General features: G+C 36.1%; 1 protein-coding gene across 1 annotated transcript in view; it reads right to left on the bottom strand.

Moving 5' to 3' along the window:
• Positions 1-12306, bottom strand: part of ENTHD1 (ENTH domain containing 1) — a 97060-nt gene that overhangs the window by 44745 nt on the left and 40009 nt on the right. The window contains exon 4 of the mRNA XM_026479590.4: positions 1570-1693. Within this exon, the coding sequence (XP_026335375.2) occupies positions 1570-1693 (124 nt within the window). The remainder of the gene's footprint in view (positions 1-1569; positions 1694-12306) is intronic.

Genomic DNA, 12306 nt, shown 5'->3' with positions numbered 1-12306 from the left:
TATGATTCCAACTATATGACTTTCTGGAAAAGGTAAAACTATGGAGACAGTTAAAATATCAGTGGTTGCCAGGGGTTAGGAGGAAGGGAGGAATGGCAGGCGGGACACAGAAGTGTTGCAGGGCAGTGAAATACTCTGTATGATATTATAGTGTCTTTATACACATGTCCAAACCCACAGAATACACAACACCAAGAATGACCCCTAATGTAAACTGGTCTCTGGGTGGATGATAAAGCATTAATGTAGGTTCGCTGACTGCAACAAATGTGAGGTGTTGGTAGTGGGGAAAGTTGTGCTTGTTTGGGGCCAGGTGTATATGGGGAAATCTCTGTACCTTCCACTCAATTTTACTGTGAACCTAAAACTGCTTTAAAAATGAAGTCTATTTAAAAAATGTTGGGGGGGGGAAATATGAGGGGACATCAGATCACAAAAACGTTTTCCTTACCATTCTTCTTTCAAGCTTCTGGATCTGGATCAGTTTACAGAAAGTGTATTCTAAGAATACAGCGCAAGCTGTCTTAAAAATGGTAACCACTTATAACTAATTATCCATGTGAGTAATACCATCCTTGTACTACAAATATCACCATAACCCACAACCTCGTGGGATATTTGTTCCACGTTTATTGAAATATCCTCATCATCATTCTCACGACTAGTTTTGTAAGAAAATTACATAAATGTGAACCTGTAAAATAAATCTATTCTGATCAACTACAGTTTTTATATTTTGGATATTGGGGATCTATATAAGGAGAAAATCGCAGAGCGAGGCCCAAAGATGAGGGAGAAGATGAAACTCAGAACATAAGGAGCCACCTCTGCAGTGAGGGAAAGGATGCCTGGACGGATATAAAAGCAAAGATAAATGAAGGGATGAAAGCTACTAATGAGAATGTTTCATTCTCATCTTGGCAGAGGGTCCTGAGTCCTATTTTTTGAGAAAAGCAAGAGGAAGAATGTACTAAAAATTGAGAGTTTCTGAAGAATAGGGACAGTATGGAGTGGCTCCTCTGTGAATCAATCAGATCCTGAGTAGCAGCGGAGCCCAGTTGGAATTGGATAGTGTAATTTATTGGAGGCCAGTGTGTATCATTTTATATTGTACCTTCTCTAATGCTAATTATTCAAGAGGTGATTAGCCAATTTGTGGGATGCCGTACATCTTGCTTTTCACATTTTGGTCTAATGCTTGCTTATGAAAAATGTCATAATAAGCAATTTAAACTCTTTATCGAAGAGAAGTTAATACAAATGAAAAAAGGAACTCTAATTTTTCTGCATTTTAAACCATTCATAAGAGATTTGAGGTTTGCAGTTAATAATTTTTGAAACAACGAAAAAGAAAAAAAAAAGCAAAATAGAGGGAATAAAGCCCCACTGAAACAAATGGTAAATAAGATTACAAGATCACGTGTGGGTTGAATTCATCCACGCTGGTCCCATCCCTCAGTACTGAAGTTAAAACCACTGCTGTCATATTTCACAAAACAAAATCTGATTCCTGCCCAATGTTTCTTATTCATGTTTCTGAGTAACTTTTCTATTCTTTAACCAATTTACCTGCATCGCAGAGGTTACAAACGTCTGCTGGCCCTTCTGATAACCATCTAGTTGACGAGATAATGGAAGGAGGAATTGTCAGCAAAAGTGGCTTTGGATCATCCTCATAAAATAACATCAGGTCCTTAGAGAAAACAGGAGAGCACATGAAGGTTGAAAAAAATAATTGATCCCAGTGCTTCAATTTGTTAAAGTAGATGGACAATTTATGGAGATACAATGTGTCTATATGTGCTAACATAAACACATTTTAATTGAAAGAATTCAAATATAAGTTAGCTGTACAGTCGGTGTCCACTGAGTACAGGGTGGTCTTCCACCCTTGGAGGTCCTCACTCCTTGATGAAGCCAGCTGGTGTAGGCAAGCAATGATTTAGTTTGAGGCATTAACTGTCCCTATCAGTCCTTGAGCACCCTTAGAGCACACTAGCTCAGAAGCCAATTTTTCTGTTTTACTGGTAATAATAAAGCCACCTGTGTATATCTTTTATTCATATTTTAAAACTTTAACTTTTTAGCATGGAGTAAAAAAAATAGATGATAATCAATCCAGTCATGTAGGTTAAACAAACCAGTGCACGACCAGTCTTGTTTCATTTATAACCTCCCACTCCATCCGTTTTATTGTGAAGCAAATCCTAGATACATCACTTATTTCGGTATATCTAAGTGACAAAAACTCTTTAACATAATAATTATTATTTTATACCTAGAAACTTCACAACTCCTTAATGTCATCAATTATAAACTCATCTTCCCAATTTCTCCTAAGTGCCATAAATAGGTTTTTCTATAGCTTGTCTAAGAGAGGATTCAAATAAAGTCTACACAGTGGGATCAGTTGACATGTCTTTTTTCCCCCATGAGCAGAGATTCGTTCTACAGTACTTTAAAGTATAATTAACACAGAATGCATAAACCTTAAGTGTAGACCTCAGTAAGTTTTAACATCATGTGTATACCTATGTAGCCACATTTTTGTCATTCCAGAAAGTTCCCTCAAGCTCCTTTCCAGTTGATACTACCCACCCCCCCGCTACCAGTACACAGTATTCTACCTTCTACCATAATCAATGAGTTTGCCTGTTCTTGAGCTTCCTATGAATGTAACCATATACTATGTGCTCTTCTGTGTCTGATTCCCATTGCTTAACATGTTTGTGAAATTCATCCATATTTTGTGTGTATCAGTTCCTTTTTTTTTTTTTTTGTAAGAAGTATTCCATTGTATGAATATACGACAATTTGTTTATCCATTCTCCTCCATATGGACATTTGGATTGTTTCCGAATTTCAGCTACTATGAATAAAGCTACTATGAACATTCTTATGCAAATCCTTTTATGGACAAATGTACTCATTACTCCTGAATATTTACACAGGAGTAGAATGGGTAGGTGATAGGCTAAGTTAATTTTTTAACTTCATTGAAACTACCAAACCATTTTCCAAGTGATTTGCCACTTTTTATATTTTCAACTTTTATTTTAAAGTCATTGTAGATTCATGTTCAGTTGTAAGAAATAGTACAGAGTGATCCTGTGTATCCTTTACCCAGTTTTCCCTAAAGGTAATATCTTAAAAAGTGTAGTACAATATTATCCAGGATATTGACATTGATACAGTCAAAATAGAGAACATTCCCATCACCATAAAGATCCTTCCTGATACTTTTTATTACCATAGCCTGCCCCCCACAACTACTAATCTGTTCTCTATTTCTATAATTCTGACATTTAAAGAATGTTATATAAATGGAATCATACAGGATGTAACCTTTTGGAATTGGCTTTTTTCACCTGGCATAATTCCCAGAAATTCATCCAAGTTGTTTCATGTATTAATAACTCGTTCCTTTTTATTGCTCTGTAGTATCCATGGTATAGATGTATCACGGTTTGTTTAATCTGTTAAAGGAAATCTGGATTGTTTCCAGATTTTGGCTATTATAAATAAAGTTGCTGTGAACACTGTGTACAGGTTTTTGTATGAAAATAAATTTTCATTTCGCTGGGACAGATGCCTAAGAATGCAATTGCTGGGTTGTATGGTAGATGCATGTTTAGTTTTATAAGACATTGCCAAACTGTTTTCAAAGTAGCCATACAATTTTACATTTCCACTAGTAATATTTGAGCGATCCAATTTCTCCACATGTCCACCAGCATTTGGTGTTGTCATTTTTTATTTTAGCCATTTCGATATTTCATTATGTGTTTAAGTTACATATTCCTAATAGGTAATGATGTTGAACATCTTTTCACATGCTTATTTGCCATCTGTATTTGCTGAAGTGACTGTTCTTGTCATTCGCCCATTTTCTAATTGGATTGTTTGGTTTTTAACTGTTGGGGTTTGAGGGTTTTTCAATTTTTAATTTTTTAAAAAGTAGGCTCCACGTCCAATGTGGGGCTTAAACTCACAACCCTGAGATTAAGAGTCACATGCTTTACCGACTGACCCAGTCAGGAACCCCGAAGTATTTTTTTTTTTTTTTATGCTCCAGATATTAGTCCTTTGTTGGATATGTGGGTTGCAAATATTTTCTCCCAGGCTGTAACTTGTGTTTATACCCTTGTGTGATGAAGTCTTTTTTTTTTTTCTTTTAGGGATCATGTTTTTGGCCAGCCCTAGATCCCAAAGATTTTTCTCCAGTATTTTTAAAAAGCTTTATAGTTTTACATTTTACATTTTAGTCCATCATCCACTTGGACTGAATTTCTGTGAGGTTTAAATTGAGGTTCATGGTTTTGCCTATGAAAGTCCAATTGTTCCAATATCATTTGTTGAAAGGTTATCTTTCTTCCATTGAATTCCTTTTGTTCCCCTGTTAAAAACTGATTGGCTATATTTGTGTGGGTCTATTTCTCGGTTCTCTATCTTGTTGCACTGACCTAGGTATCTATCTCTCCACCAATACCACACTATCTTGATTATAGTAGCTATGCAGGAGGCTTTAATATCAGGCAGAGTGATTAGTTCCACTTTATTCTTCTTTTTCAAGATGGTTTTAGCTATTCTAGGGCCTGTGCCTTTCCATATACATTTTATAATAACCTATTGTCTCTGTATCAAAAAAAACAACCCTCTGGAATTTTGATAGGAATTGCATTAAACTTATAGAGTAATTCGGGGTATCTTTACTATGACAAGTCTTTCAATTCATGAACATAGTATGTTTGACCAATCCTTAAGTTCCTTCATCAGTACTTTATAATTAATTTTATGTATTTTATAATTTTCAGCATACTGATTCTATACATGTCTTGTTACAATTATACCTAAGGATTTCACTTTGGAACATTAATTGCAAATTGCATGTGTCTTAATTTCATTTTCCACATGTTCACTATTAGTATATAAAAATGCAACTCATTTATGTATTTTGATCTTGTATCCTACCACCCTGCTGAATTCACTTGCTGGTTCTATGAGGGTTTTGTTGTTGTTGTTGTTGGTTAAAATTTATATATTTTAGGGGTGCTTGGGTGGCACAGCGGTTAAGCGTCTGCCTTCGGCTCAGGGCGTGATCCCGGCGTTGTGGGATCGAGCCCCACATCAGGCTCCTCTGCTATGAGCCTGCTTCTTCCTCTCCCACTCCCCCTGCTTGTGTTCCCTCTCTCGCTGGCTGTCTCTATCTCTGTCGAATAAATAAATAAAATCTTTAAAACAAATTTTATATATTTTAGAGAAAGCATACGCATGTGGGGGGAGGGGTGGAGGGAGAGGGAGAGAGAATCTGAGGCCGACCCTGCTCTGAGTGCTGAGCCCTACATTGGGCTCGATCCCATGACCACAAGATCATGACCTGAGGTGAAACCACTATTCAGATGCTTAATTGACTCAGCCACCCAGGTACCTGAGGTTTGTTTTTGTCATCTCTTTGAGATTTTCTATGCATACAATCTGTAAATAAGGACAATTTTATTTTTTCCTCTACATTTTACATACCTTTTTTCTTATTGCAGTGACTGGAACTTCCAGTGCTATGTTGAATAAGTCCTGGCCTTATTCCTGATCTTGAAAGGAAAGCATTCACCGTTAAGAATGATGCTTTGTAGGTTTTGTGTAGGTAATCTTTACAAATTAAGGAAATTCCCTATTTCTAGTTGCTGAGTTTTTATCATAAATGGGTGTTGAATTTTGTTAATACTTTTCTGCATCAATTAACAAAATCTTATTTTTCTTCTTTAATTTGTTGATATGATGAATTGCATTGATTGACTTTCAAATGTTGAACCACACCTGGATTTAATCCCACTTGGACCTGGTGTATAATTTTTTTAATACATTGCTGGATTCAATTGGATAATTTTTTTGAGGATTTTTGCATCTAATTTCATGAGAGATAGTAGTCTATATTATATATATAGATTTTTTGTACTGTCGTTTTCTGGTGTTGGTAACAGACTAATACTTGGCTCATAAAATGAACTGGGAAGTATTCCCTCCTATTTTTGAAAGACATTTGTGTAAAAATAGTGCTAATTCTTATTTAAATGTTTGATAGAATTCTCTAGTAAAACCATCTGGGCCTGGAGATTTCTTTTTCAGGAGACTGATATTACAAATTCACTTAAAAAATGGTTATAGAACTATGCAGGTTCTTTTTCATCTTCTTTGACTTTTGGTAGTTTGTGCTGAGAAGCTGTTCTAGTTCTTCTGAATTGTCAAATTTATGAGTATAAAGTTGCTGGCAGTAATTCTTTATTACCCTTTCATACCTACAGGAACTGCAGGACTATCCGATTTCATCCTGATATTGGTAATTTGGGTCTTCTCTCTGTCAGTCTTGCTAGAGGCTTATCAATTTTATATTTTTCAAAGAACTGGCTTTTTGTGTCATTCATTTTCTCTGTTAACAGTTTTCTTGCTTTCAATTTTACTAATTTCTGTTCTTTATTATTTTCTTTCTTCTGTTTCATGTAGGTTTATTTTGCTTTTCTTAGTTTTTTTAAAGAAACTTAGATTATTTATTTTACACTTTTTCTCTTTTCTAATATAAACATTTGGTGCTATAAATTTCCCTCTCACCACTATTTTACCTGTATCTCATATATTTTGATATGTTGAGCTCCCTTCTCATTCAGTTCCATGCATTTTAACATTTTCTCTGAGACTTCCCCTTTGACCTATGAATAATTTAGAAGTTTGTTTATTTTCCAAAAAATTTCAGGTATGATTCTTCATGAGTTTATACTGATACACTTTCAATCCAATTCAGGTCTATTAGGTCATGACAATCTCTTCTATCTTACATTCATATCTCCTTTCCCCCAGCTGAGAATCCCCATTCTCAAGGACACCAAAGATGATACAATTAAGAGTATCACATTTGATTCATTTCACATTATACTCACAACAATCTCGGGTCAAAAATGACAACATCTTAGAATATAAACACCAACTGAATGCAAGGAATATTTGTTTAATTTCATTTTACATTTTAAAGGATTACCTTCTTTAGTATAATCTTGTTTTATAATTATGCAAAAATATTTCCAGGATTCCAATGACAAATCTAAAAACATGGTATAATCAAAGAAATCTAGCTTCTCCACCTTGTTCCCCTCTTTCCCTTTATGAGTAACCTCTTCTTTTTATTTTTAATGTTATAGCTGATCTTTAAAATGGTACATCTTTAATATAAACAAATGGAAAATCCAAGAATGGACCTAAGCATAAATGGGAATTTATTATGTAATAGAAACTACAATTCAAGTCAATGGGGAAAAGATGGATTGTTCAACAAATGACATTGAGACAACAGATTATCATTTGTAAAAATAAAATTTAAAAGGTGGATCTTGACCACTCTCCATTCATCAAATAAATTCTTGATGGATAACACTTAAATATATTTTTTAAAGCAAAGCATAAAAGAAGTAGGGTAGTTTTTTACAAAACTAAACATATGCTTATCACACAACCTAGCAATGGCACCCCTTGGTATTTACACAAAGGAGTTGAAAACTTACGTCCACACAAAAACCTACATACAATTGTTCACAGTAGCTTTATTCATAATTGCCAAACGTTGGGAGCAATCAAGATGTCTTTCAGGAGGTGACTGGGTTAATAATCTTTATATCCAGACAATGGCTTATTATTCAGTGTTAAAAAGAAATGAGCCATCAAGCCATACAGCAACCTACAGGAATCTTAACTGTGTATTACTAAAGGAAAGAAGCCAATCTGTAAAGGCTACATACTGTTCCAACCATATGACTTTGGAAAAGGCAAAACTAAGGAGACAGTAAAAGGATCAGTGGTTGCCAGGGGTTAGCAGGAAGAGGAACGAATAGATGGAGCACAGAGGATTTTTAGTACAATGAAATTATTCTCTGTGATACTATAATGGTAGATATGTAACATTATACATTTGTCAAAACCCAGAGAATACACAACACCAAGAGTGAACCCTAATGTACACTATGGTCTTTGGATGGTCATGAGCATTGATTTAGGTTCACTGATTATAACAAATGACCACTCTGGTGTGGTTGGTAATAGTGGGGGAGGTCATATGGAGCAGAGCAGGTGGGGGTACGCATAGTGTATATGGGAAAGCTTCCTGCTTTCCACTCTCTTCTGCTGTGAGTCTAAAACTGATCTAAAAAATAGCTTTTTAAGATAAAAAACCAGGGTGGGGTGCCTGGGTGGTACAGTCAATTAAGCATTCGACTCTTGGTATTAAGTGTCCAACTGTTGGTTTTGGCTCAGGTTCTGACCTTGGGGTCATGAGATCAAGCCATGCACACAGCCTGCTTGGGACTCTCTCACTCTTTCTCTGTGTCCCCCCCCCCTTTATGATTTTACATAAATCTTAAAAAAAAAAAAGGCCAGGGTGATATTTAATAAAATCTTAGATTACCGAAGGTCTAAGAATGATTTAAAATCTAGAAGCCATAATGGAAAGGCAATTTTAATTACTTTTTAATAAAAATTGAAGACTTCTTTAAGGCTGTGATATTGCGATTTATAATAAATATATATTTGGTTTTTGTCCATGGTTCCTGGCACAGAGCTCCTAAACTCTTATAATTTCCTAAGTGATAAAAGCACTAGGAGCATCTTTTGTTCTAATATTTGGTCTTTGACTCCCTTTTCTGACACAAAGTTCCTAAATCCGTTGGAATTTTCAGGGAGATGAGAGTGTCTTTTGTTCTATGAGGTGACTCTTGGTGGGCTCCTAGATAGCTTCAGGATGGGGACTGGTCACCAGAAAGAGCAAGCCATGATTAGAAGCCTGGGCCTTTCAGCCCCACATCCTATCCTCCTGGAAGGGGAGAGATACCAGAGATGGAGTAAATGATCAATCATGCCTATGTGATGAAGCCACCATAAAAATCTCAAATGTCTGGGGTTTACTGAGCTTTTTGGGTTGGTGAATACACATACATGCCAGGAGGGTGACATAGCCCAAATCCATGGGGACAGAAACTCTTGCACTTGGGAAACTTTTTGGCTTCGTCCTGGGCATTTCTTCATTTGGCAATTCACCTGCATCTTTTCTCATATCCTTTATTATATAATAAACCAGTAACTATAAGTAAATATTTCCATGAGTTCTGATGATTGGGAACCCCAATTTCTCGTGGTAGGTCAGAAGTACAGGTGACAACCCGGGACTTGCAATTGGCATCTGAAATGGGAGGTGGGGGAAAGGGAGTTTTGGGGACTGAGCACTCAGCCTGTGAAATCTGATGCTATCTTCAGGTAGAGAGTGTCAGAATTGAGTTGAATGGCAGGACACCCAGCTGGTGTAGCAGAGAATAGCTTGGTGTGTGGAAAGCCCACATCTCTGCTGTCAGAAGTGAAGTGTGACCACAGTGTGAGAGGAAAAAAGAAACAAAGGAAGAGCAGTGTGTTTTCCCTTCACAAAGGCCAAAAAGAAAAAGAAGAAAAAAAAAAGAAGCCATAAATAAAGTAAAAAATCAAATGAAAAACTGAAAATGAATAGACAGTTAAAGCAGCAGACAATGGGGTAATCATTTAAAAGCCAAATAGCTCTTGGAACCTGGTAAGAAAAAGATGAGAAACCAAAGAGAAAAAATGAGAAAAGGACATGAATAGAGTTAATAAGGAAAAAGAAACACAAATTCCCAATAAATGCATGCAAAGTTGTTCTAATCTGACCTATAATTATCATGGAAGAAAGTAAAATAAACTCCCACCTCTCAGGCTGACAAAAATGTACAAGATGATAATCCTTAGGATTTGCGAAGATGAGGGGATACATTTTTGGTGGATGTAAACTGATGCAACTTTGGGGAGGACAATTTAGGAGGACTTTTCCAAAAGAAAAATAAATATAACCTTTGGGTGATTCCACTTCCGGGACAGCATCATATAAAAATATGTATCAGAGCGGTTATTACAATATTGCTTTCAATAGACAAAAACATAAAAATATGCCTAAATGATTACCAACAGGGGGTGGCGAAATAAATGAAGATTCATTCATGCATCAAGAATACAGCAGGTATACATACTGATGGAGAAAGGTATCCATAATCTACAGTTTAGTGAAAAAAGATTTGAGGCAATATACATTAAATGACTGCACCGATTACATAAAAAGATGTCCAATATGTATTGCTTAGTTCAAACCACGCTGCAGAGCAGTACATACTGAACATTTTACCCTTTAGGTAAAAGAAATGTATGGACACAGAAAATTGCCCTCCCAAATCTCTAAGAACCTAGTTAGGAATGGATGCCTCTGAGGAAAGGAACAGAAGATGTATAGAGAAGTAAGAACAAACTTCGTTTTTCACTCTTTACCCTTTCTTATTGTTTAAACTTTTCCCCATAATTATCTTCCAACTTAAAAAGAATAAAAATACAAACATGAAAATAAAAAGGACTTTTAAGCATGAAGTAATGACGCAGAAAGGAGTACAGGGATGATGGATTAGCATGATTAGAATAGGTATGATTTCCATTTCCCTAACAGCTTTGATGAGTTCAGATTTTTGCAAATATAATAAACGATATGCTAATAAGCCCGAGGATAAAAACTGTTTACTCTTCATTTAGCAAAATAATAAACAGAGGCAATAGGAAATAAACATTTATCTTCCATCACTAGCAATTTAGCAACTCACAACTAGACTGAAGGCTTTGGTCAGCTTTAATTTTGTGTGAACCAATTCGTAGCATCCCTATCTGTTGCTATAGAAACAACTGTGACAAAAAAAAAAAAATCATAACCCTTATTGTTGAATCTCCTCAAACAGGAAAAGAGGAAGGTCTTTCGAGGTGGTGAAAAGCTACATACAACCTTATTAATTAGCAAATTTGATAATAAAGACTCTGGACAATAGGCAGAGAGAAAACATATCCGAGTCTAAGTGTCATACATTTGCAGGCTTTTCTTAGTTTGGGAAGTACCACAGGCAAGCACTGTTCTGCTTCTGAAAGCCCTATTCTGTTAAGAATTTTGTTTACTGCTTTTAGATCATTCTTTCATTTGTGGAAAGAGAATAAAGGGGTTTCTATTTAAAGTTTTGAAAAGCTATTTTCAGCACCCCTCATCTGCCTAAGCAATCGACAGTATTTCTATTTCATTCTTATTAAGAACATGAGGATTTTAACGTAGATGTAGTACATTTGGCAACAACAATTAGATTTGACTGTTCAGCTTGGTAGGTGTTGTCTTCTGCCACAAAAGCAGATTTCTGAAGAGGACATACTGGGCTGCATCAAATGTTCCTGACAGTAATAAGAGGAGATGCTTGTCAACAGAATGATGGAATCATGCCATGATACGGTAGTAAGGCACCGAAAAAGGAAAATCCAGCTTTAAACTTCTTTTGAGAGAAGGGCACCATTTTTTGCTAACTGATATAAGATGCTGAATGATACAAATCAATTACGGTGGGTTCCTCTCAAGTAAGAAAAAACAATAATAATGAGAATTTGAAGACTGATACAAAAAGCTCGGTGGCATTTTATGCCTTTGTTAGGGTCCAAAGCATATAAGATTATTCAACTCTGTTTTCTCCCCTAAAAGCCAGCAGCAGCAAATAAAACTGATCTCAAATTTAAAAATCATTTTGACTTAATGTCATATCTTTTAAACTAATCTGATACAGGAAAGACGTTAGGGTTTGAAGCCAACAGCCAAGAAGGAAACCCTGAGATGTATTTGGTGCAAAAAGGTGGTTTTATTAAAGCATGGGGAACATCGCCAGTGGGCGGAAAGGGCTGCACTGGGGTCGTGAGGAGTGGCCGATTTTATACTTTCAAGTTGGGAGGGGGTTAGGGATAGTGTAAGCCTCCCAGGTATTTTGGAAGCAAGGTTTCCAGGATCCTGCGTGGATTAACTATTGTTGGGAAAGGTCATTTATTATTGTTTAGTAAACCCTCAGTCACAACACCCTTCAGATGTATATCGGTGGGTCCTATGCTTGGAGGGTGATTGCCAACATGTATGGGGGGGAGGGTAGAGGTAAAGGAAGTTTCCAAAGGAATTTTTATATCTTAAAGTAGACTTACAGGGTCCTGGAGGTTGGGCTAAGATTACCTTTGGCCCTTGGCAATTATTAACATCTAGGCAGAGGAATGTCACTCTGCCTGTTTCAAGGTCTTGTCAACGGGCTGTAACTAATAAAGAATTAAATAATTTTTCTCCTGCCTTTGTTTCCCACATCGTAACCTACATATTTTCAGTCTGTGGGCTACTATGCAATTAAGGAACAGTGAAATTTTAATTTTAAATACTTTACCGAG

The sequence above is a fragment of the Ursus arctos genome, unplaced genomic scaffold (assembly GCF_023065955.2).
Source record: "Ursus arctos isolate Adak ecotype North America unplaced genomic scaffold, UrsArc2.0 scaffold_21, whole genome shotgun sequence".
Lineage (NCBI taxonomy): Eukaryota > Metazoa > Chordata > Mammalia > Carnivora > Ursidae > Ursus > Ursus arctos.
The sequence above is the reverse complement of the archived record's forward strand: the minus strand, read 5'-3'. Positions and strand labels throughout refer to the sequence as shown.